Source organism: Procambarus clarkii, chromosome 52, assembly GCF_040958095.1.
Source record: "Procambarus clarkii isolate CNS0578487 chromosome 52, FALCON_Pclarkii_2.0, whole genome shotgun sequence".
Classification (NCBI taxonomy): Eukaryota; Metazoa; Arthropoda; class Malacostraca; order Decapoda; family Cambaridae; genus Procambarus; species Procambarus clarkii.
The window spans coordinates 2,292,628-2,316,672 of record NC_091201.1 but is presented as its reverse complement, the minus strand read 5'-3'; the positions used below and the strand labels follow the sequence as shown (position 1 = coordinate 2,316,672).

General features: G+C 39.5%; 1 protein-coding gene across 4 annotated transcripts in view; it reads right to left on the bottom strand.

The window, feature by feature from the left end:
• Positions 1–23,702, bottom strand: part of LOC123763782 (spatacsin) — a 91,071-nt gene extending 67,369 nt beyond the window's left edge. Inside the window, exons 1-10 of one of the 4 annotated variants that reach the window (XM_069304261.1) lie at positions 23,421–23,702; positions 22,226–22,380; positions 21,410–21,616; positions 18,621–18,809; positions 17,598–17,738; positions 13,637–13,788; positions 12,732–12,855; positions 7,716–7,900; positions 3,095–3,178; positions 756–839 (exon numbers count right to left, since the gene is read on the bottom strand). In XM_069304261.1, coding sequence (XP_069160362.1) covers positions 756–839; positions 3,095–3,178; positions 7,716–7,900; positions 12,732–12,855; positions 13,637–13,788; positions 17,598–17,738; positions 18,621–18,809; positions 21,410–21,616; positions 22,226–22,380; positions 23,421–23,620 — 1,521 coding nt within the window. In that variant the 5' untranslated portion in view covers positions 23,621–23,702. The remainder of the gene's footprint in view (positions 1–755; positions 840–3,094; positions 3,179–7,715; positions 7,901–12,731; positions 12,856–13,636; positions 13,789–17,597; positions 17,739–18,620; positions 18,810–21,409; positions 21,617–22,225; positions 22,381–23,420) is intronic. The other 3 variants (XM_069304260.1, XM_069304259.1, XM_069304258.1) reach the window with 3 other exon arrangements.
• Positions 23,703–24,045: the final 343 nt, after the last annotated feature.

Below are 24,045 nucleotides of genomic sequence, written 5' to 3'. Positions count from 1 at the left end.
ACACCACCTGGAATTTCCAGGTATTGGGAGACAAAGCCTGAGAAAACTGGGCCATCCATCCCCTCATCCCATTATCAAGAGAGAGTGTACCATGAAAGGGCCCATGGTAAAAGCCAGGATGGGCTTTCCCCTTCAAAGTATGGAACAGGATTGCTGCTGCCAAGAAGCAGCAGCTGACATCAAAGGAAGTGCCACAGCCCAAGATATAGGCACCACCAGACCTTGACCAGGAGACTACACACATCAGACCTTTGGTGCTGATGCATGGAAGAAGCCACACTATAACAAAACCCTAATTCAGCAGTTAAAAGGTTTCACCAGCAGCAGCAGCAAGTAACTGGGACACGTTCACTTCCGGGAACAAAAGAGAACGTGGCATGTCGGAAAGAGACATGAAGAGACAGAGCCAGAGGGTAAAGAGACCAAAATGGAATGGAAGAAGCTGGGGAAAGGAAGAGGAATAAGATAATGTGAAATGGCAGAGGAAAGAAAGAGGGTTAGGGAGAGAAAGAATTCTAAACATGATAACAACACATCATTGACTTTTACCATTGAAGACAAAATGCTAATTTACCTTAGCCAAAAATAAAAAACTATTGAATAAAAGAAATGTCAATGAAAAAGAACACAAGAATAAAGTAAACTGCAGAAGGCCTATTGACCCATGTGACAGCCCTCATCTGTATCATCCAAACTCATTCATATGTTTTTCTAACCTATACTTGAATTAGTAAAGTCAATACTCCAAAACTTACTGCATGTTGTTGAACAAGTTCATCACTGTTGATTCCTGCTTGTGGCAACTGCACCTGCTCTACACTGTGTAGGTAAAATGACACCTGAAAAATGTATACACTATTAAATTTTACGAAAGAACTGCACATGAATATTGATGCAAATTCAGTCAAAAACTAACATACAGTACAGTGCAGTATTTTTAAAATACAGACTTCAATACTGAAGAAATCTGAAAAATCTGAAACAATTTTGCCACCAGACAAAACTACATCAGGATAAGGGGGTCTGGATTTTCAAGGAATTCTCAACTAATCAAACTGACTCGGTACAAATAGATCACTAAGTGTAATCAAAATACCTTTGGGCATGCCCTCAGTAGTCTCCCAATAGCTTGTCACTGGCACATTTAAGACACTTGAATATGCCAGACTCCTAGTGACTTTCAACCCACCAGGACCAAAGACCTTTACAAACTGTCTTGCCCCATTAATGGAGAAGGGAGAATGTAAGAATCTAAAATCAACTCACTACCAAGATGAACCATCTGCTAAAATGCAGATAAATAAAAAACAGTAATAATCAGTACCACTGAATTGCCAAATAAATACAAGCCTCCCTCAGGCCTCCATCTAGAGGCAGTTTAATTTTTTTTTTTTTACGCACAGGTGAGTATAGGAATGGACACCTTCTGATTCCTGATAGCAGGCTGGGAGCTTTCCTTTCCCATAGCTCCTGGTAAGCTTTACCCACTAGTTTCTTCGAAACACGACCTGCCAATCGATAAATCTGCCAATCTGGGGCCTGATGGCTGAGTGGACAGTGCTTTGGGTTCGTAGTCGTAAGGGTCTGGATTCGATCCCAGGTGGAGGTGGAAACAAATGGACAGTTTCTTTCACCCTAATGCACCTGTTCACCTAGCAGTAAATAGGTACCTAGGAGTTAGACAGCTGCTACGGGCTGATTCCTGGGGATGTGTGTGTGTGAAAACTAGGATTAAAGACTTGCCTGAAATGTTATGCATGCTAGTGGCTGTACAAGAATGTAAGAACTCTTGTATATATAAATAAATAAAAATAATAAATAAAATTAACAGCCAGGTACCCAGTTACTGCTAGGTGAACAGAGACAAACAGCTAAGGATTGACGTTCAAGCAATTTATCCTGGCCAGGGAGGATTGTCTGGGTGTCAATCCTTAACTTTTCACAATCCTCTGATCACCCAGCAGTAATTGGGTACCTGGTTGTTAATCGATTGGCAGGTCATGGTTCCAGGGAAAACTAGTAGGTAAGGCTTACCATGAGCAGTGAGAAGGGAAAGCTCTCGGCCTGTTAACATAAGCTAGAAGTCATCTGTTTCTTAGGTTCAGGAGTAAGGTGGACACCACTCCAGAGACAAAGAAAAATCTGTTGATACGGTATAGAGAAGTTTGGGAACACAAGGCAGAAATGGGGGAGCAACTGAGGTGCTACCCTGAAAGAGGCATTTCATTACACTTGATGCTCTATTTCTGAACTAGCCCTCTTATTAGCCTCCACAACTCCCTCTTCATTACCTCAATGACTGCTACATTTAGAAACAGAGGATACATGTACTAATATTACAAAATCAACAAAACACAGGTGATACATAAGCATGATAAATCTTGAGTAAATTTGGTAGAAATGGATAATCAGAGTATGTTGTGTTCTGTTAGGCCAGAGTAAGGAATGATGATGCTGTTTTCTGCCAAAAGGGTAAGCTTATGGAACTGCCTACCCAACAAAGCTGTAAATGCAGCAGGAAAAAATCTTCAGGAATAATGAAGGGACTTTTCACAAGCTTCCTGTCATCAGTAAGGCCACCAGAGATGGTCACTCAAAGATAAAAAAATAATGGCCACCAGAGATGGTCACTCAAAGATAAAAAAATAATGGCCACCAGAGATGGTCACTCAAAGATAAAAAAATAATGGCCACCAGAGATGGTCACTCAAAGATAAAAAAATAATGGGAATACACACAAAATCACACTAACGTGATATACATCATTGAGAAAATCTACCGGGATTTTCTGGGACTCACTGGGCTGTGAGGTGATGCGAACTTGTGACCAAGGCATTGCCAGCCACATACTCTACTACTGTACTATCACTGACTTGTTAAAAGTCATACAACCAGATTTCTACTGAAATCACAGGAAGTCTGGAGGTCTCTCCTGAAGCCAGTTCAAGTTTTATGTAAGACCCCCCAAGCACTCGGGTGAAGAGTAAAGTAGCTCAACACTTTACACCCCCCCTCCAAACTCCTATAATCTTCATTATTCAACAGATACAGTAAAGTCAAATTTATGCAACATCCTTAAGAATATATTTCTCACCTGTTCTGTCATCTGTAATACCATTTGAGATATGCTGTCACAGTCGATGTACTGGAGAACATTACTCATCTCTTCTAGTACATTCTGAAACAGAAAAATCACATTTAACAATTATAAATTGGAAATGCAACCCTCATCCATTTGTAACTCAACCTCTTATTATCTTATGTTCATTTGTATCTTTGTAGTTCAATGCAATAACTTAGTTCTCATGCATTTCTTTCTTTTCATATTTGCATTTAAAATTGTGTATTGGGTTAACATTAACCACTGTCTAATCAATTCCACTTATTTACAAATCTAACAATGAAGTTCTTTCTGATATCCCTGTAATTCATGTGGGTCTTGGATTTTGATCTAAGTGAATGTTCACTTTACAGGTACAGTATCATTACTAACCTATGTAATACATCTACCTACACTCCCCTATCATTTACCCATAATTCAGGGCATAATTATATTATGATGTCATACTTACAAACCCCAAGTGTTTGCACCCTCTCCCTCTCAGGCTTGAACTTTGAAGTAGCCCTCAAAATAGGCATCTTAATACTCCCATGTTCCAAACTAGCTTAAAAGACAAGTTTGTACTCTTCTGGCAATTTAAAGGCCTTGTTTTCTGTGAATCCTCCAGTTGTCTGTAAAGTGCTCACCTAGTTCCATTTACCTGGGCTGGTCTCGAACCGTGGACCCCGTGCGTGTGAGACCGACTCTCTATCAATGAGGCCGACGCTCTCGGCCTCACATGCGTGGGGTCCACGGTTCAAGATCCATACAGCCCAGTTAAATGGAATGTTTATTTCCACGGAAGTGTGGATGGCAATTTATACCTACTTAGTTGTTGTACTCACCTTGTTGTGCTTATGGGGGTTCAGCTCTGGCTCTTTGATCCCCCCTTCTCAACTGTTAATCAACTGATACAGATTCCCAAGCCTACTGGGGCCAGATTCACGAAGCAGTTACACAAGTACTTACGAACATGTACATCTTTTCTCAGTCTTTGGCGGCTTTGTTTACAATTATTAGACAGTTAATGAGCTCTGAATCACCAGGAGGCTGTTTATAACAATAACAACAGTTGATTGGGAAGTTTTCATGCATGTAAACTGTTTAATAAATGTAAACAAAGCCACCAAAGATTGAGAAAAGATGTACACGTTCGTAAGTTCTTGTGTAACTGCTTCGTGAATCTGGCCCCTGGGCTCTATCATATCTACACTTGAAACTGTGTATAGAGTCTGCTTCCAGCACATCACTGCCTAATGCATTCCATCCGTTAACTACTCTGACACTGATAAAGTTCTTTCTAACGTCCCTGTGGCTCATTTGGGTACTCAGTTTCCACCTGTGTCCCCTTGTTCGCATACCACCCATGTCAAACAGTTTATTTTTATCTACCCTGTCAATTCCTCTGAAAATTTTGTAGGTAGTGATCATGTCTACCCTAACTCTTCTGTCTTAAAATGGCATGAGGTTCAGTTCCAGTAATCTTTCCTCATAGCTCATTCCCCTCAGCTCGGGGACTAGCCTGGTGGCATACCTCTGAACCTTTTCTGACTTCGTTTAGTGTCCGACTAGATGTGAACACCATGCTTGGGTCTCATATTACAGTATTGGTCTGACATATGAGGTATACAAGATTCTGAATGACTCCTTACACAAGTTTCTGAAGGCAGTTCTTATGTTCGCCAGCCTTGCATACGCCTTTGAAAAAGGCATATGCCTTTTTTTCAGCCTTTAAAAAAAACGATGAACTTCCCAGCTCTATTGCAGCTAAAGTATGTCACATACAATATTTTTTTGGTAGTTTCCCATGATCAGATGTTTCCCATTTTAACAATATAAGAAGAGAAAATAATTTTTGGGGAAGAATTTATTTCCTGCGCACCAGGAGGTTGCCATACAGTATTTGGAGGCAGAGCAGTTCAGTGGTTAATGCTTGTTGCTTGGTCATAGAATTTTATTAAACATGTGAGACACGACCTGCCTTCCATGAACCCATGCTGGTGACATGTTACAAAGTCGCTTCTCTCCAGATGTGCTACCAGGCTTTTTCTCATGATCTTCTCCATCATCTTGCATGGTATAGAAGTTAAGGCCACCAGCCTGTAGTTCAGGGCCTCCTGCCTATCCCCTTTTGTAGATTGGTACTACATTAGCTGGCATCCAACTCTCTGGTAGGGCTCCCATTTCCAGTGACTTGTTATATATCATAGACTGTGGCATGCAAAGTGCTTCTACTTCCCCCCTCCCCCTCTTTTAGCATACATGGTGAGATTCCATCAGGTCCAACAACCTCAGTCACTTATATACATACAGAAGTATTCTATTTGTTAATTAGTGTCTATTTGAGATAGAACCCTCTCTCTCTCTATAGATAGAGTCAGATATATAGAGATAGAATATCTCTATTTGTTCTATAGTCACTTCTATATCATGCAGATACCTCCTAACCTTATCTCTGGTAATTTCAATATCTTCCAAGACTGCTTGGTTTATTGCCGCCCCTCTTAGTTCAGTCTTTTCCCTTACTGTATTGTAAAGACTTCCTGGAATCTTATTGAGTACCTGTTTTCTGCCTCCTGACACTTCTGGATGATGTAGTCCATCATGCCTTGTGCAGACTTTCCACCGAGTTCTGTCTTCCATGGTATTCCTGTTAGAAATCTTCTAATCTTATAGTTTCCCCTTCGGTATTCCAGCCTTTTACCTTTCGGTCCATTCCTTGGATGGGTTAATGCTACTTCCACCAGATACTCAAATGTTAGGACACTGTAGTCACTCATGCCTATGGGAGTGCTAATTTGACTTCCTTTATGTCTGACTTGTTCCAGGTGAATATCAGATCAGGTCTGGCTGGTTCATCATTCCCTTTCATTCTAGTTGGGCCCCTTCACATGTTGGCATAGAAAGTTTCTTGTTGTCATGTCTAATAGTTTAGCTCTCCATGTTTCTGTCCATGTGGTTCTCTATTTTCCCAGTCTATCTTTTCAGGGTTGAAGTCATCCATGATCAACAGTTTAGATTTCTTCCTGCAAGCAATAAAAGCCGCTCTCTATTATGTTATTAGTTGCCATGTTGTTCCTGTCATACTCCTGTCTGGGTTTTCTGTCATTTAACAGGGTGTTATATATTACTACTGCCATTATCCTTGGTCCTACCATTGTCATAGTGCCTGCTCTATAGTCTCTGAAATCATCACATCCTGAGATGTCCATCACTTTGAAATTCTATGCCTGCCTTATCAGCCGAGCCACTCCTCCTCCTCTTCCCTCCCTCTCTTTCCTTACTGAATAGTAGTCCTGTGGAAACACTGAATTTGTTATGATGCCTAAGAGTTTTGTTTCTGCGAGTGCTATTATATCGGGGTTTTCTTTTGTGTTCTTTCTACAAGCTCTTATTTTGTTTGTAATCCCATCTATGTTTATGTACAGCACTTTCAAGCTTATTTTTGTCTCTCCATCCTCAGTTACTCATGCTGGCTGTTCCTTTGGTGCAGACAGTTGCTCCATGGACTGGGACGCATAGGTGGGGTTGATATGCTGTGCGATACTTAACACGGGTTCAGAGGATGTTGTGGTGGGGCATGGTTCAAGGGGGTGGGGGAGAAGGGATGGCTTGGGGGGGGGGGGGGGGGTGAGGAGAAGGGATGGCTTGGGGGGGGTGAGGAGAAGGGAGGGCTTTGGAGGGTGGGAGAGATGGGAGGGCTTTGGGGAGGGGTAGGAGAGAAGGGAGGGCTTTGGGGGATGGGGGAGAAGAGAAGGGAGGGCTTTGGGGGATGGGGGAGAAGGGAGGGTTTTGGGGGATGGGGGAGAAGGGAGGGCTTTGGGGGATGGGGGAGAAGGGAGGGCTTTGGGGGATGGGGGAGAAGGGAGGGCTTTGGGGGATGGGGAAGAAGGGAGGGCTTTGGGGGATGGGGAAGAAGGGAGGGCTTTGGGGGATGGGGAAGAAGGGAGGGCTTTGGGGGATGGGGAAGAAGGGAGGGCTTTGGGGGATGGGGAAGAAGGGAGGGCTTTGGGGGATGGGGGAGAAGGGAGGGCTTTTGGGGGCGGGGAGAAGAGAGGGCTTTGGGGGGTGGGGGAGAAAGGAGGGCTTTGTGGGGTGGGGAAGAAGGAAGGGTTTTGTGGGGTGGGGAAGAAGGAAGGGTTTTGGGGAGAAGAATGGAGGGCTTTAGGGGGTGGGAGAGAAGAGAGGACTTGGGAGTGGGGCGGGGGGGAGAAGGGAAAACTTGGAGAGTGGGGGAGGGTGGACTGGGTGGGCATTTAGTGGGGGGACTGGTAAGGTTTGGGGCAGGTAGGACTTCTATTGAGTGGAAGGTGGAGGTGATGCTCCTCTCACTGGGGCTGCTGAACTGCTTGTGGAGAGTTCACCAGTTCCCTCTCCTCTGGGAGTGTAGGGTTTGGGGCTGTGGTTCCCTAATTCCCTTCTCTCCAGGCTTCCTTTCCCCAACATAGGGAAAATGGGTTTAAGCTGAATATGGGAATGCTACTATGCCTGTACATGTTTGCAGAAACCAAGCTCATGTGTATATATACATGTAGATGGATGATATACTCAACATGCACTTGTATATAAATGTGTACATGCAAATGTTACCACACTTATCAAATTACTGGCTTACTGTAAAGTGATGCTTGGCAAGATATTTAAGAGACAGTGCAGTGGCATATGACTCTTCTTGCTGAGCATAACGGGGAATGTAGCCAAGAAGTAAATCTGCGAGCTGACCATACTGCTTTGCGTTTGTCTCTGCCAGCCCGACCCAACCCTCTTGGTGGTTACATGATGCCAGGAACACACTCAAACCTACAGAATACATAGTTACTTCAGAATTTGCACAAAAGCAGCATTTCAATTTCTAAATCTTAAAGTAGTTTGACAGGTGCAGGGCGCCCATATTATTTAGTAAGCTTTTCCACTTGTATTTTAAAATACAGCATTGTCATCTTTGCTTCAGTAGTATCAACAGGCAGATTGTTCCACAAGTTTGAATAATATTGAAGATAATGATGATAATGATGATAATGATGATAATGATAATGATGATAATGATAATAATTACAATAATGATAATAAATAATAATTTATCATCCACATTTCCATGAAAAACATTTCATTTACCTGGGCTCTAGGAGACTCGAACCGCAGACCCCCACATGTCCGCCCTGTCTACGTCTGCCCGTGCTTGATAGAGCTCTATCTGCCCTCGATAGAGCTTCAGCCTCACATGCGTGGGGTCCGCGGTGTGAGAATGAACTAATAATAATAATAAACAATCCCCACATTGCTCCAACTGATTTTTTCATTGATGTATCACACCATTGTGATTTCTTTGTGTTCTGAAGTGAGGAAGAGGGGTTTGATGAACTCCATTACCCACATGCCAGAGTGTAGGCGGGCTGTTTGTAAAACCTGGTTGTGGCAACAGCTGTAGGACCCTGTAGTTCTGGGTTGAATAGCTTTTGTCCTTTCGTGGCCGAGTGGGTTAAAGCATGCATCTTATATTCTCTTGAACACAGGATCAAAGCCCACACATTTCTCCAACTGATTTTATCATAAGTGCTGTAAAAATATTAAGTTCCTATTAAGAATGCCACCCATTATATGAAAGCCACCCATACAATACTGTATGAGCTCACTTATCCAAATTCTGCTAATCTGGATATTTGGGTTATCCGGCCAAAATTGTGTCCAGATATTTTTCCGGCAAAACTTCGCCCAGATAACAGTCTAGATAACCGGAGATTTTGTCGGATACCGCAGACAGGGAACAGGCCATACCATATTAATCCTGTACAGCAGTGGATCAAGGCGTTAGGAGGGTGATTTCGAAGTAGGGAGTGTCGGGAGAGAGGGAAGAGTTGGGAGGGACTGTTTAAGGAATGAGAGGCATGTGGATGGGACAATGATCTATATTGTATAGAATAGGCCAGAATTATTTTAGAAAAACTCATTACAGTAAAAAGTTAAAGAAATATTATCTAATATTATAACAAATACAAATTTCTTAAAACTATGTGTACACGCTGAAGACTGTAGTTAACTGCTAAAATTTTGAGATCTTTTTCTGCCTGGTGGCGTATGTAATGTGCCTACCTACGACAAGTGGACCAGTCCAGGCCTGGTCAAGCTAAACAGGCCATGCACTCTCAACCCTCATGTTATATCACAGTGCCGTGCTATTACAGTAGTAATAATACAGTAATAATAATGTATTTTTACCTGAATAAAAATGATATATACAAAATAGTGAAACATTTTCTAAAATAACTTTCTTGTTTTCATAGTAACTTTGATCATTTTTTTTTGCCAAGTCTGGTAGCAGCAATAATCATTCTGGAGGTGTTAAGAAGAAGATTGTGCTAACCATTGAAGATAAGTTGTGTGTTATAGAATTGTGTGAAAATGGCCGGCTGGCTGTAAGTGTTGCCAAGGATTTTGGTATAGGCACCAGTACTGTCTCTATATATAAGGAAACATATAGGTGACTACATGAAATACATAGTTACTAGTGAGTGTGAGAGAGTTTGTACTAGTTGAGGGTTTAATAGAAAACTTTGAAGCCTGCACACTATGCTCAGTTGGGTGAGGCTGTGCTTGCACAGCACCCCACTGTGCGTGTGACAATTTGCGGTGCAGAAATAAGAAATGCTGGAAGCAGGTTTGCAGCCAGCCTTGGAATACCTGATTTCAGGGCAAGTGGCAGTTGGATTTCCAGGATTAAACCGAGGCACAATGTTGTGAAGAATAAAAGTGAAGCCTCACCAGAAAGCCAAGAGCCTCAACCAGTGATGCTTCAGCAGCTGGCAGTCAAAACTGACCTTGCCAAACTCATGTACTGTACAGCAGTGTTGTGAGGTTACGTAAATTTTCAAGAACTATTGATTTCCAGATGTACAATATCAATCAAGATGATGAACTACAATAAGGTAAGTTGGAAATTTCTGTTTTAAATTACAGTACTGGTATATTTTTTTAATTATATTGGGTGTGCATGTGTGGAAATTCAAATTATTTTGGTTGTGTTACAAAAAACGTGAATGTTAGTTTTTGGATTCCTTGGATAGGAATTTTGCTTATCTCCACTGGATGTCTGACTTATCCGGTGGGAAGGCCTTCCAATATACAGTAGTCCAGATAAGTGAGCTTCTATTATCTTGAGGTTATATCGAGATGTTTTCAGGGCTTAGCGTCCCTGCAACCCAGTCCTCGACCAGGCCTCCTTTATGTTACACACCCCCAGGAAGCAGCCTGTAGCAGCTGTCTAGCTCCCAGGTACCTACTTATGACTTGGTGAACAGGGACATCAGGGTGAAAGAAACTTTGCCCATCTGTTTCCGCCTCTGCTGGGGATCGAACCCGGAACCTAAGGACTATGAATCCCGAGCGGTGTCCACTCAGCCGTCAGGCCCCCTGACAGCCAGCTCACATAGTACAGGTATTTAGCAAAATAAGTCTGCTCACATTCCGCTGCAAAGAATTCTTAGTTTTGGCCAAAATTTTCATGAATTTTTCGGGGATGAAATCAAGATTTTCACAGAAATATAATATGCAAAATCATGCCACACAGATATGGGAGTCTACTTTATTTTCAAAATTGTTAACTGTGATAAGCATTATTACATTCCATGTGGAAATCATGTATTATCTACACTAAATCGAATATGCTAGTCAACTAGCCACTTGTGAAGTTCAAGTAAATCATTTTCACCTCTTCATACACTGTAGAATCGTTCACAATAGCTTTTTGTTTATAGTGTAAAGCACATAGTGGCTGTGAACTATCATTCCCCCATATTTGTATCCTCTGATACCTTTCACAAACATTTATCCTGAAAAATGTTCTTTTTAGTACTACAGTACTGTATTCAGAAATAATTCCATCAATATAAATTCTTATCAGCAGCACCTTACCTTAGTAAAGTTATATTATATACATGTATAGTAATTACGTTAACTCTCAAATTACTTAAATTTTTCATCGTATACCTCAATCACTAGATACATTTCTTTGTTTAAAATTTACTAATTAAATTTCACTGCAAATTTTGCTTGAGCTCTAAGACTAGTCAGAAATTGTGTGTGTGTTAGTACTCACCTAGTTGTACTCACCTAGTTGTGTTTGCGGGGGTTGAGCTCTGGCTCTTTGGTCCCGCCTCTCAACCGTCAATCAACAGGTGTACAGATTCCTGAGCCTATCGGGCTCTGTCATATCTACACTTGAAACTGTGTATGGAGTGAGCCTCCACCACATCACCCCCTAATGCATTCCATTTGTCAACCACTCTGACACTAAAAAAGTTCTTTCTAATATCTCTGTGGCTCATTTGGGCACTCAGTTTCCACCTGTGTCCCCTTGTGCGTGTTCCCCTTGTGTTAAATAGACTGTCTTTATCTACCCTATCAATCCCCTTCAGAATCTTGAATGTGGTGATCATGTCCCCCCTAACTCTTCTGTCTTCCAGCGAAGTGAGGTTTAATTCCCGTAGTCTCTCCTCGTAGCTCATACCTCTCAGCTCGGGTACTAGTCTGGTGGCAAACCTTTGAACCTTTTCCAGTTTAGTCTTATCCTTGACTAGATATGGACTCCATGCTGGGGCTGCATACTCCAGGATTGGCCTGACATATGTGGTATACAAAGTTCTGAATGATTCTTTACACAAGTTTCTGAATGCCGTTCGTATGTTGGCCAGCCTGGCATATGCCGCTGATGTTATCCGCTTGATATGTGCTGCAGGAGACAGGTCTGGCGTGATATCAACCCCCAAGTCTTTTTCCTTCTCTGACTCCTGAAGAATTTCCTCTCCCAGATGATACCTTGTATCTGGCCTCCTGCTCCCTACACCTATCTTCATTACCTTAGTGGCTGTGCGAGAATGTACTAGAAGGTCTTTTATTATTACAGTATTATTATTATTATTATTATTTTCTACCACAAACATGGCCACACATTTACAATGGTAACCAGCATATAGGTATACATTTTCTTCTGTTCTCCATGGACAGGGTTAGAGATCTGTTAAAATGTATAATTCAGTGATTTATTGAACAATCAACCACAGAAGGTGATTGTATACAACCCATTGTACCTTCTTGTATATTTAAATAAATAGAAGATACAATGGAATTAACACATTAACAATTATATTATATTAACATAATTGTATTAATTAATACAGTAATAGATTTTGGTCATTAATTGGCACATTCTTACTAAAGGCACTAACACGCATAATGCTTCGATGAAACCACAACACTTAAAAAAAATTTACATTCCGAATTTGAAGGTTTTTGTAACTTACAAGGTGAAGAGTCAATGTATGAGTATCAAGAGGCTATTAAGAGGCTATCACAGAGGCTATCCTTGCAGAGGCTGTCACAGCCTTGCTGTGACAGCCTCCGTCTTTCTAAATATAAAGTTAATGTTAACATTATATGTTAACATTAACATTAATGTTAACATATAACAGAGTTAATGTCTTTCTAAATATAGCTCTCAACAATTTACCGGGTGATAATTTCTTCATTCATTAAGGTATTAGTACTTGCATCTAATAATTACATATCTTACATATTTACATGCTCAACAATATTACCACTAGCAAGCAGAGGTTATATACAGTAAAGCTTTACTAACCTTGCTCCACCATCACTTTAACTTCTGATATTTTAGCCATATTCTGCTCATCAAGACCTTCACACATGGCTCCCAGCAACTCACCAATGTCAAACTCTGAATCCAGGCTACTAATTGATGCCTCCTGTAAGAAAACAAAATCTTCATCACCGATCAGTCCTATACTTTCGCAGGTGCAGAGTAGTCACCTCGAACGAAACAGGAGAGCAAAGAGGAAAATACTTAAAATATCTATACAGGAATGTCTTATATAAACTGCACAATCAATAGAACTGGTGCCATCACACGCAATACTGTATTATTAATTATTATTATTATTATTATTATTTTTATTTAAAACATATAAAGATCATCATGATACAGTGGTTAATTGATTGTTACAGAGTTTGTACACTTAATAAAGCCACTAATATGCAAAGTATTTCAGGCATGACTTAAGGTAATTAAATTCAATTAATTTATAGGTTTAATAGGGGTAAACACTTAATACTAAGCAAGAAGCAAGCTAACACATGTGGACTAATCAAGAAATTTAACAAGTGATACTTAATGAAGAAAGGCATAGACTACTTGATTATAAATGCTATAGTTTTATCAACAGAACAGGTATAGTATTTAATATTTACAACAAAAACACAATATTGGCTTATTTAGGATGAGGAAATGCAAGTGAATTTGTTATATGATGTTAGATATTTCTTAAGTCTCTCTTAAACTGGTTAAGAGATCTATGTTTTAGTCACATTTGGGAAGTGATTCCACAATTTGGGATCCTTAATTTGCATTGCTTCTCTGCTTTGGTCGAGCTGAAGGAGTGGGAAGTGGAGGCCCGACTACTTGCATTAAGAACATCAAAATATTTATCATGCTACAGAGCATTAATATTTGTTCAATTAATAGCTTACCTCATCCATTAACATTGCAACACCATCAGGAACAAGAAAAAGGTCAGGCAGGTTATGAATTATGCCAGGAATGATTGTAGTCTGCTCAGCAAATTTGTGGTGGCAACTGATGCTACTTGAACTCACATCAAAACTGAGGTAGTGTTGTGTCTCTGGAAGAGGTCAACATGGAACCAAACAATTTTTTTTTAATCTTTAAAATTATAAGATATATTTATGCACATATCATTCTTTACCTTACTCACCCTTTCAATTTGTAGATATCCACATGTCTGATAGCTATCTCATGGAAGCACTAGATAAATGCTGTGCAGACAATGAATCACAATAACATAGTTGAAGAAATGATGACCAAACAACAACTCAGGAGATGGAGAAGTGACACCATTTTGGGACGTTATCAAGTTGTGTGATGATAAAGTTATCACAAGACTTGATTATGGTCCTGGACGGACCGAAACATCATTGCTTCTCCATCTTCTGAGTTGTGGTTTGGTCATCATTAAATAAGTCATCCTGTCATGAGTCTAGACAAGAAAACATTGATGTACAATCCCTCAATTATATCATTAGAAGTGGCAATTTATGAAAATTTGTCCTTCACAGAATATGTGACAAACATTACAACCAAATATGCTAAGAAACTAGCTTGTTTATAAAGGGTAGCGCATCTTGCCTAGAGGCTAAGGAGTGTTAACACTGCAACTCCTAAATCAGATCTAGAATGGAGTACTTGCCACTAATTTTGGGTTACTTTTTTTTGAGATATATACAAGTTGATACATTCTAGTACAGCCACTAGTACGCGTAGCGTTTCGGGCAGGTCCCTGGATTACGATCCCCGCCACGAAGAATCGTTTTTACAACCAAGTACTCATTTTACTGTTGAGTTAAACAGAGGCTACAGTTAAGGATTTGCGCCCAGTAAATCCTCCCCGGCCAGGAGGAGGATTTACTGCAGGTTTAAGTTGTTACACAAAATTTAAGATAGATCTGCCATCTATTGAGAAGCAAAGTTAATGTACTTGACCCAGTACTATACATGTAGTCTCTCCAACACAGAAAAGATGTGGCTAGTCTGTGTATTCTATACAGTTCAAAAATTGAAAATAGCCTATTTTGCTTCTCTAGAAGACCCTCCCTCAAGAACAAACTACCAAATAAAAGGTGCAATATGTGACTAACACTTTGATGTTCCCTTTGCATGTACAGAGTAATTCTGATGCTTCTATCACTCACAACTATCACTATCTATCAAGTTCACTCTATCTATCACACTCACTATCTATCAAGTTCACAACTGTAGACTGTATTGTGCCAACAGTCTGGTGACCAAACAATACAGTCACTTGAACAAATCAAAAACCCTTGCTACAGTTAACTGTACAAAAAATGTTGTAGTTCTAACTTGCAATCTTAAAGTAACTAATCACTTGTCAAAAATAATAATGGTACCTCAGTTTTCAAATTTAATCCGTTCCCAGAGACGATTCGAAAACCAAAAATTCTAAAACCGAAACGAATTTTCCCACAATGTATATTGAATTAATTCGTTCCACGCCCCAAACAATATTAACTAAAAAATACATTTTATACAAAATAATATTCATAGTTACCTTACCTTTATTGAGGACTCTTGTTGGTGTATGGAAGACAGTGAGGAAGGGGGAAGGAGGAGAGGTGTTAGTGTTTGGAAGGGGGAGTCCCCTTCCATTATAACAGCAGTGACGACATTTCTGGGGTATGTACTCTCTTATGTTTTGCAGGCATACCACTAGGACCAGGTTGTGGCTCATTGCTTGCGTGTCTTACTAAGAAAGACACTACACTACACACAGAAAACACAATAACGTGATGCAACAAATGAACAAATCCACAAGAGCAGTAGAACTTCTGGTTGCAATTCTTTTAACCATGTCGTAGCACAATCGATTAAAGCAGCATCTGGGATACTCTTGGAAGTAGGTTCGAACCCTCGTCACAGCTCTTGTGGATTTGTTCATCTGTCAATAGACACTTTTTTACCCTATGTTTTAATACGTCTATAGTGAGACATCATATTGTCTCACAATGAATAATCTCTTGTTTTTCCTTTATCGTCATCCTCAACTATTTTCTTGGGTTGAACTTTACCACTGACTTTCTTGGAACCCATGGTGTGATATATAATAAGAACTTTTATGTTCAGAAACCAAAAAGGCACAAAAACAATGAAATTCTTCACAAAGAATTCAAGCGTGGTCATCACTAGGCGAGAGACACTGGCAAACTGAAGCGCGCCACATACGCAGTCGACCTATACATATATCAACAAATACGAGCACTGAGGCAAATTTTGAGCACCGATTTAAATTTTTCAAAGAAATTGAACTCGAGAACCAAAAAAATTGAAAACAGGAGCATTCGAAAACAGGCATTCGAAAACTGAGGTCAACTAGACCAGGACCATGACTAGACCATGTCATGGGCTAGTCGTGTAGAGTGTGTGCTTGGGAACACACAGCACATAGGTTTGAATCCTCGTCACGGGTCCTTTGGATTTTCTCATTGATGCAGTTATGTTAGTGTGATTACTCTGTAGATTACCATTTATTTATTATTATTAGTATTATTATTGGTGCAGTGCTGTGCAGTGGAACCTCGGTTTTTGAATGCTCCTGTTTTTTATTTTTTCGGTTCTCGAGCTCAATTTCTTTGAAAAATTTGAATTGGTGCTCAAAATTTGCCTCGGTGCTCGTGTTTGTTGATACACATATGGGCCGACCAAGCACATGGCCTATGGATTTTCTCAAAAATAATAATAATAATAATAATAAATAATAAATTATTATTATTACGCAGAGAAATCACACTAATGTGATATATATATATCAATGAGGAAATGGACTGGAGCTCTTAGGTGACTTGAACCCCATAACTAGCATAATGCTAGTTGCAACCTCCACCACTGTACCATCCTGACTTGTATATGTTCAGGTCCAGTTGATTTTCTCATAGATATTTACTATGTTTGTGTGATTTCTCTGTGTAATTGATGTTGGGACATTTGGTGTTGACCTACTTTACCAACAATGGGTGCCTGGGGGTTAAACATAAAACTTGGTATGGCTTCAGGAGAAGCCTCCAGACGTTCTGTCGATTCAGCAGAATCTCAGGTTGTATATATTGTAACAGGTCAGGGTGGTACAGTGGTAGAGGTTGAGGCTGGCAATCTGCTAGTTGTGGGTTCGAGTCGCCTAAGCGCTCTTGTTGATTTTCTCAATAATAACAATAATAATTAATAATAATAATAAGTAATGGCAAAGTCTTCTCACAGACATAATAACAAAGGATAAAAACCCACACTTGTGTATTTGTAAAATTTATGTAAAAAATTTACACCAAGTCTAATGCACTTCTCTGAGTGCTTTGTTAAGTTCTAAGTACAGTATGTGATTAGGACGAGACTTACACCTTAGCAGCTAATCAATTGAGATTAGATGTTGCGATGTAAGTCTCATCCTAATCATATACTGTACTCAGACCTTAACAAAGCACTCAGAAGAGTGCATTAGACTTGGTGTAAATTCTTTACATAAATTTCACAAATACACAAATGTGGGTTTTCATCCTAAATAGTAAGAATTAAAACAGAGTTCAAATATACTGTACAGTAAAAATCTAAAGGGAAAGGGAGAAGGACTGGTGACTGTGGGGGGGGAGGGGTATGAAAGTCATGGGAAGGTGAAGGGAAGTAAATAAGATGAGAAAGGGGCAGCAACAATAGGAGGAAGAGGATAGGAAGAAGCAGTATATAGAAGGGAAGGAGAGAGATAGGATAATGGAGTGGAAGAGAATGGGAAGTGAATATCAGAGACCAAGTTTAGGTTCCCCCTTATTATACAATTTTTAGTGTACTGTAATTAAATATACTATTAAGAATTACATTACAGTTTAAACAAAAAAATTAAGATAGATGTACCTGTGTCTCCATCATCAGTTCGACAGAAGACAGTGAGGATAGTATCGGACAATCCTATGGTAAGCTCCACAATTCTTGATGGCTGAAGACTTGTGGGCCATATAACCTGGTGAAGAGTCACTCTGCTCCTGATCACTCCACCTGTAAGTTATCATGCACAAATATTTTTATCTTTGTCTACATTTGGTTTCTATTGTCAGGGACATGAAAGCCAATTAAGGTTGCCGAGGTCCCTCCTAGCTAACGACTGGCCTTTTCCAGGACATGACCCACAACAGTGCTGTCTACTAACTCTCATGTATCTATTTACTGCTAGGTGAAGATGCATTAGGTGCAAGTAAAAATTCTCTGAGGTTTCTCTCTTTGAAAACAAACCCAGGACCAACTGATCATGAGCCTACTGCACAAACCACGGCACTTTATAATATGCCTCATGCAAAAGGTGTATTCTGCACAATTTAAGCCAATTAATTCAGTATTAATTCAGTCTAAAATAAGAATCTATGCTACATTTACTTGGTTTGATATCTACTACTTGTAGTGGCTTAGCCAGGGAAGTTACACAGGATGAAATGGTCCACCTTCCAGAGAAGTATACTCTCACAGTTTTATTATTTTCCAACATAAAAGTATAGTACTGTACATATTGTACAGTACTAGAGCAGGCAATATGAAGTACTTCATATTGCCTGCTCTCCACAGCAATTTGGCAATGAAACATTTTGTGGTTAGAGTTTAGTTTCTCTCTTTGTCTATCCACATAGATGAGGCAATGGCCTCATGAGAGCCTCATAAGGCAATGGCCTCATGAGAGCTTCATAAGGCAATGGCCTCATGAGAGCTTCATAAGGCAATGGCCTCATGAGAGCTTCACAAGGCAGTGGCCTGATTTCTTGCCTGGTTGGCAATCAATACCAGATGATCTAAGTGATTGGGCATTGTTCCTTCACTCTGTCATCATATCCTTTAATATCCTTCATTTAGTGCTTTCTCCTTATAATAATAAATACCAGTAATTCTCACCTTTTCTCCCAAGAAATGTTCGATGCCTAAAATTTGTTACATAAAGACGTCTTTCAGAGTCTGCCATTGCAACAGTGTCTCCAGTTGAGGAACAGGAAAGGGAACTCCATTCTCTCATCTCTGATCCTGTCCTTTGTAAGCCAAGACTGACAACTTCTATAAGCTTGCAGGTCTTTGTATCATACTCATCTAACACAATATGTTAAGGAAAAAATCTTGCTGCAAGCTCTCTCACCATTCAAAACCCTGGGTGGTAAGTTTAAAGCAGAGGCCAATGGCACCACAAGTGTGATAAAGAATGTAGCACCGAGTGAAATTACCCTCCTCTTACTGAGCAGCCCAATGACAGCTTCCCTAGTCTTGTATACTAGGCCTGTCAGGACATCATCAATCTGCCAGGATCTTGTTCCAGCTATAAATGAGGTAGGGTGCTAAACATACCTCAACTCTTGCAAAATTATCTTCAAACATTTCTTGGAGACAATAATGCCAAGAATCACTCCAACCTTCTGAACCACTGAGCATGCTGCCTGGCACCAGGTGCCAGCGATAGAGCACACTAGGGCCAGGAGAAGCAGGCCATCCTACTATGCCCTGACTACTGCAAATGCTTTTCAGTACAGTATTGAAAATGAAAGACCTTACATGTAGGGTATAGCAATATACATCATATCATATATATAAACAACATGAACAAGCAAAATATTGATGATGAAAAGATGAAAAGGGCCTACAAGTTATGAACCACTAGTTATTTTATGTTGCTCAATAAGTAACAAGAATGTAACAACTCTTGTATATATCTCAAAAAAAAAAAAAAAGTAAGAGCTACAGTAACAAAAATCCAAACAAACTTTAGGAATAATCAATTGAACCTTTTACTTCATGAAAAGGAAAGTGGCTATTCAGCTGCACAACTCTGGTGCACTTGCATCTAAACTATTGGGATAAACTAAAATGCCTAAATCTCTATTCTCTAGAGTGCAGACAGAAAAGATACATAATAATTTTACACATGGAAAATATTAGACAGGCTGATCCTAAATCTGCATCCAGATATAACATCAAATGAGACCAGAAGGCATGGCAGGATGTGCAGAACACCCCCCGTTGAAAAAGAATCCCTGCACATATAGAGGTGCAATATGTACGCTGAAAGAGAACTCTATCAACATCAGAAGCCCAAGACTGTTCAACACGCTTCCACTACAGATAAGGGACATAACTGGCCGACCCTTGACAGTGTTGAAGAGAGAACTGGATAAACACCTCCAAAGGATACCTGACCAACCAGGCTGTGATTTATGTCAGGCTGCCAGCAGCTGCATCCAATAGCCTGGTTGACCAGTCCAGCAACCAGGAGGCCTTGCCAGGGACCGGGCCGCAGGGACGTTGACCCCTGAAATCATCGCAAGGTAACCCGCATCTGGACTACTGTATCCAAGGTTGAAGACCTCAGCTTCAGAAAGACATATCTGTTTTGGAAAAAGTTCAACACAGAGCAACAAAAATTATCCCAGAACTAAGTCAACTCTCATATCAAGAAGAGTTGAGGGTCTCATGACTAATATACTGAAAACCAGAAAAGAAAACAAGATATGCATTTTGACCCATTGGGTAATAAAACTATAGAGCTGCCTATCTGCCAAAGCCATAAATGCCAAAACAGTACTTCAGTTTAAAATTCAGCTACCAAAATATCCTGAATAATGGGGAAAAACTTTGACAAGCCATCAGATTCATGTCCCCCCACCAAGGATGCTAGAGATAGTGGCCCCTTAGGTACATTAACTCTCTCAAACTGAGACTTAAGGGATTGGGTGTCAGACACTACTGGTACATAGACCAATACCTCAAAACCTGATCAGCAAAAGCAAGAAGACTAGAATAGTTGTCATAAATATATTTATAAGTACAATAATGTACCCCTTGGGAACATTATTCAGCACCTTTACTGAAATCCCTGAATATGTTAAAATATAAATTCACTGTGCACACACAAAAGTGTACTCTATAACTATTAAACTTTGAATTGCAGTACTAATCCCGATCTTAAACGCTTCTTAGAGGGCTATAACAGAACCCTAAGGCACCATATGTGAAACAAATATATTTGATATTCCAAAACGGAAATGGCTACCAAAACAGAAGTGGCTTGCAAATTAGTGATCCTAAACTGTGTAATGACCTCCCAATTGTGATTAAAAGCTGCACTTCTCTCAACCAGTTTAGAAGAGAAACTAAGAAATACTTAATTAACATTATGTAACCAATTTTGCTCACATTTTCTCACCCTACATATCAACCTGTATTTTGCCGTTATTGTGAACACTAGTTACTATATTTGTATTATTAAAAACTGCCGTTTCTAAATGTCACTTAAAAATTGTAAATCATTTGCTAAATCTCTTTAATAATGAAAAAATGTGAACTTGCTTCTCATACTTCTCATTTAAGTTATTATCCCTTTAAACTTTCAAATAATCTCCTGATTATATTTTTATGACTGAAATGTTCTGCGTATTTGTGCGTTTATGTAATGTACTGTATACTGTATTTCTAACCTACAAATTTTCCATTGTATCATGCACTAAATGTATGTAATTAATATAAATAAAATCCACTATTATGCCATATTGTTATGTCCGTCATAATATAAAAGCATCACTGTAAGTTGAAAAATACTTAAAATTACTACTTTCAACATGTAATGTATTACAGTATTATAATATATTACCAGCCAAAAGAAGTGACATATAAAAATAGAAAGCAATTAATGAAAAGGATACATAAATCAGTCCCAGTTATAGGCTGTGCCAAGATCATATTTTTGTAGAGATGTGCTGTACGAAGAGGTGGAGTGCGAAGAACCCCTTGTGTTGAGGGGCGGCCTCCAGCATTGGTGGCAAGAAGCACTAGACGATCACTTTGAGGCTGTAGTAGAATGAAGTACTCTGTGTGGCCCCATACTCTTGGGCTACGAATTGAGCGTATGCCTGTATATGATCAAAAATTAGTTAAAAGATTATCAAGTATTCATGGATTCAAGATAACCTGGGATGCAGATAATCAATTTGACAGTAAAAGTTTTAAACATTGTATGGATTAATACAGTATAAAGGAATTTTGAAGTGATTAATTTGAAATGAGGCAATATGTGCACAAAGTGAATGAAGATACCCAAGTAACATTATTTGAAGTCTAAAGATTCAATGGAACTTGTAGTGCAAACACATCTAGGTGTGTACAAAAGATAACCTTTGCTACAATTAAGCTACCCATTTATAAAGGTCACCCCACCCCCTCCAATGACAAACCATCAATGACTATCATTTAACTACTTTTTACAGTAGACACAAGTACAGTACATAGTAACTATACTATGGCAGTGATAAAACATATGTTTCATGTAAGAAAGTGTAGTGTACAATGTAAAATAGTTATATTGTACAATGTTGGATAGTTATACTGTTCAATGATTTATTATAAACCACAGAAATATGTGTATAACACAAAGCTATTGCAAAAACTATGACGTAACAAGCTCGAGCCTTTTGTGCCTTATTGTGCATTATGGATTAACTAAAATGTTCAGGAAAGCTTACTTGAGTCTTTCTCCCTGATGAGGGAGAGAAGAGATGGAGCAGATAACTGAAGTGAGCAGGATAGACCGGTATCAAAGTGCACAGAATACCGGATCAGGCTTCCATTTTGGCAGGTAATAATTACTTCACTCTCACATCCACGTTGCCAGCATGCACTGTAGACAATTCCCTTATTTTAGTATAATAATTCTCCTGTTCGAACAATATGTGGAACAATTTAAAATATATAATTATTTGACTATTGCTGCTAACAGTGGCTAGTTTATAATGCACTCGATACTCATTCAGTGAGTGGTAACAAACGGATTATACACGAGACGAAAGGTCTTAATTAATCAGATATGACACGAGAAACAAATATATGTTCCATGTTCTAATAGTCTGACTTAACCAAGCATAAAAACCATGTAAGTAAAGGGTCCTGAATTATAGAATAACCATCCAAATGCAATAATATATTGTAATATCTTTAACAAATTGAAGATAAGAAGATAAAGAAAAGTACCCAATTGACATTATGCAGTTATTTATGTATCTGAGACACCAAACACCGTAAATCTTTCATATAGCTTTCATCATAAATCAGCTAATTGTGTTTACTGTTATTTAAAGTTTTAAAATACTATAGTATTTATTGTAACAACTCTCCTGTAGTACAGTAATCTTTGTTCTCGACTCACAATTGGGGATCCTGGGTTCAATCCTCATGTATAATGTATATGATGTGATATAACCTATGAATATTCATTTTGTATATTTTTTTGAGATATATACAAGAGTTGTTACATTCTTGTACAGCCACTAGTACGCGTAGCGTTTCGGGCAGGTCCCTGGAATACGATCCCCACGAAGAATCGTTGTTACAACCAAGTACCCATTTTACTGTTGAGTTAAACAGAGGCTACAGTTAAGGATTTGCGCCCAGTAAATCCTCCCCGGTCAGGATACGAACCCATGACAAAGCGCTCGCGGAACACCAGGCGAGTGTCTTACCACTACACCACAGTGACTAACTAATAGTTGTTAGTATAAATGTTATAATACTATACATTACCATAACGCCGAGAATAAGTCACCACAAATATACAATAAAAACTAAATCTATATGTACTAATTTACAATTCTAAATACTGTTTTGTATGAGTAAACCTATATGTTTATCTGAGAGTGGGCGTGTCACTTTACCGTCACTCACCCTGACACGTCCGGGAGAACCTTGGAGGTGACCTTCTTGTTCACCCACACTGTTATTATTAACCTCCCGTCATCCAGCAGGATAGAGAAGCCTTTATTGTTAACTTCCAAGTCTGTTCTGAGGACATGCTGGACATGAGCGACAATGTCAGGCAGCTTCTTCACCAAGACCAGTTTGTTGACGTTACTGTGGCCCGCCATGTTTGTTTACCCCTGGTCAGCTGACTCCGTGCGTTGCTGCCACCTGTCCTACAGTGGTGCCGCACTCTCACCTACTTTACCTCAGTTTACCTGAAGACCACTATCTCTCTAGTGGCCTCGACCGGGACAGGAAGCCGGCAGTTTGTCAGAGGTCCCCCCATTGCTCTTGAGGATTGTTGATTTGCCTGAAATAAACGTATAATTTCTTATTCCAATACAGTTGGAACAAACAGAATTTTTTTTTTTAAATAGTAAGACATGGGTTGACATTCAGAAGTAAGGTAGATTAACTCCATGTAACCTACTTTACTTCTAAATCTCAACCCATGTCTTACTATTAAAAAAAAAAATCTGTTTGTTGACCAACTTGTATATTGGCTATTTTCTACCATGTTCCCCCCGTTTTTTTTTATTTTATTATTTTT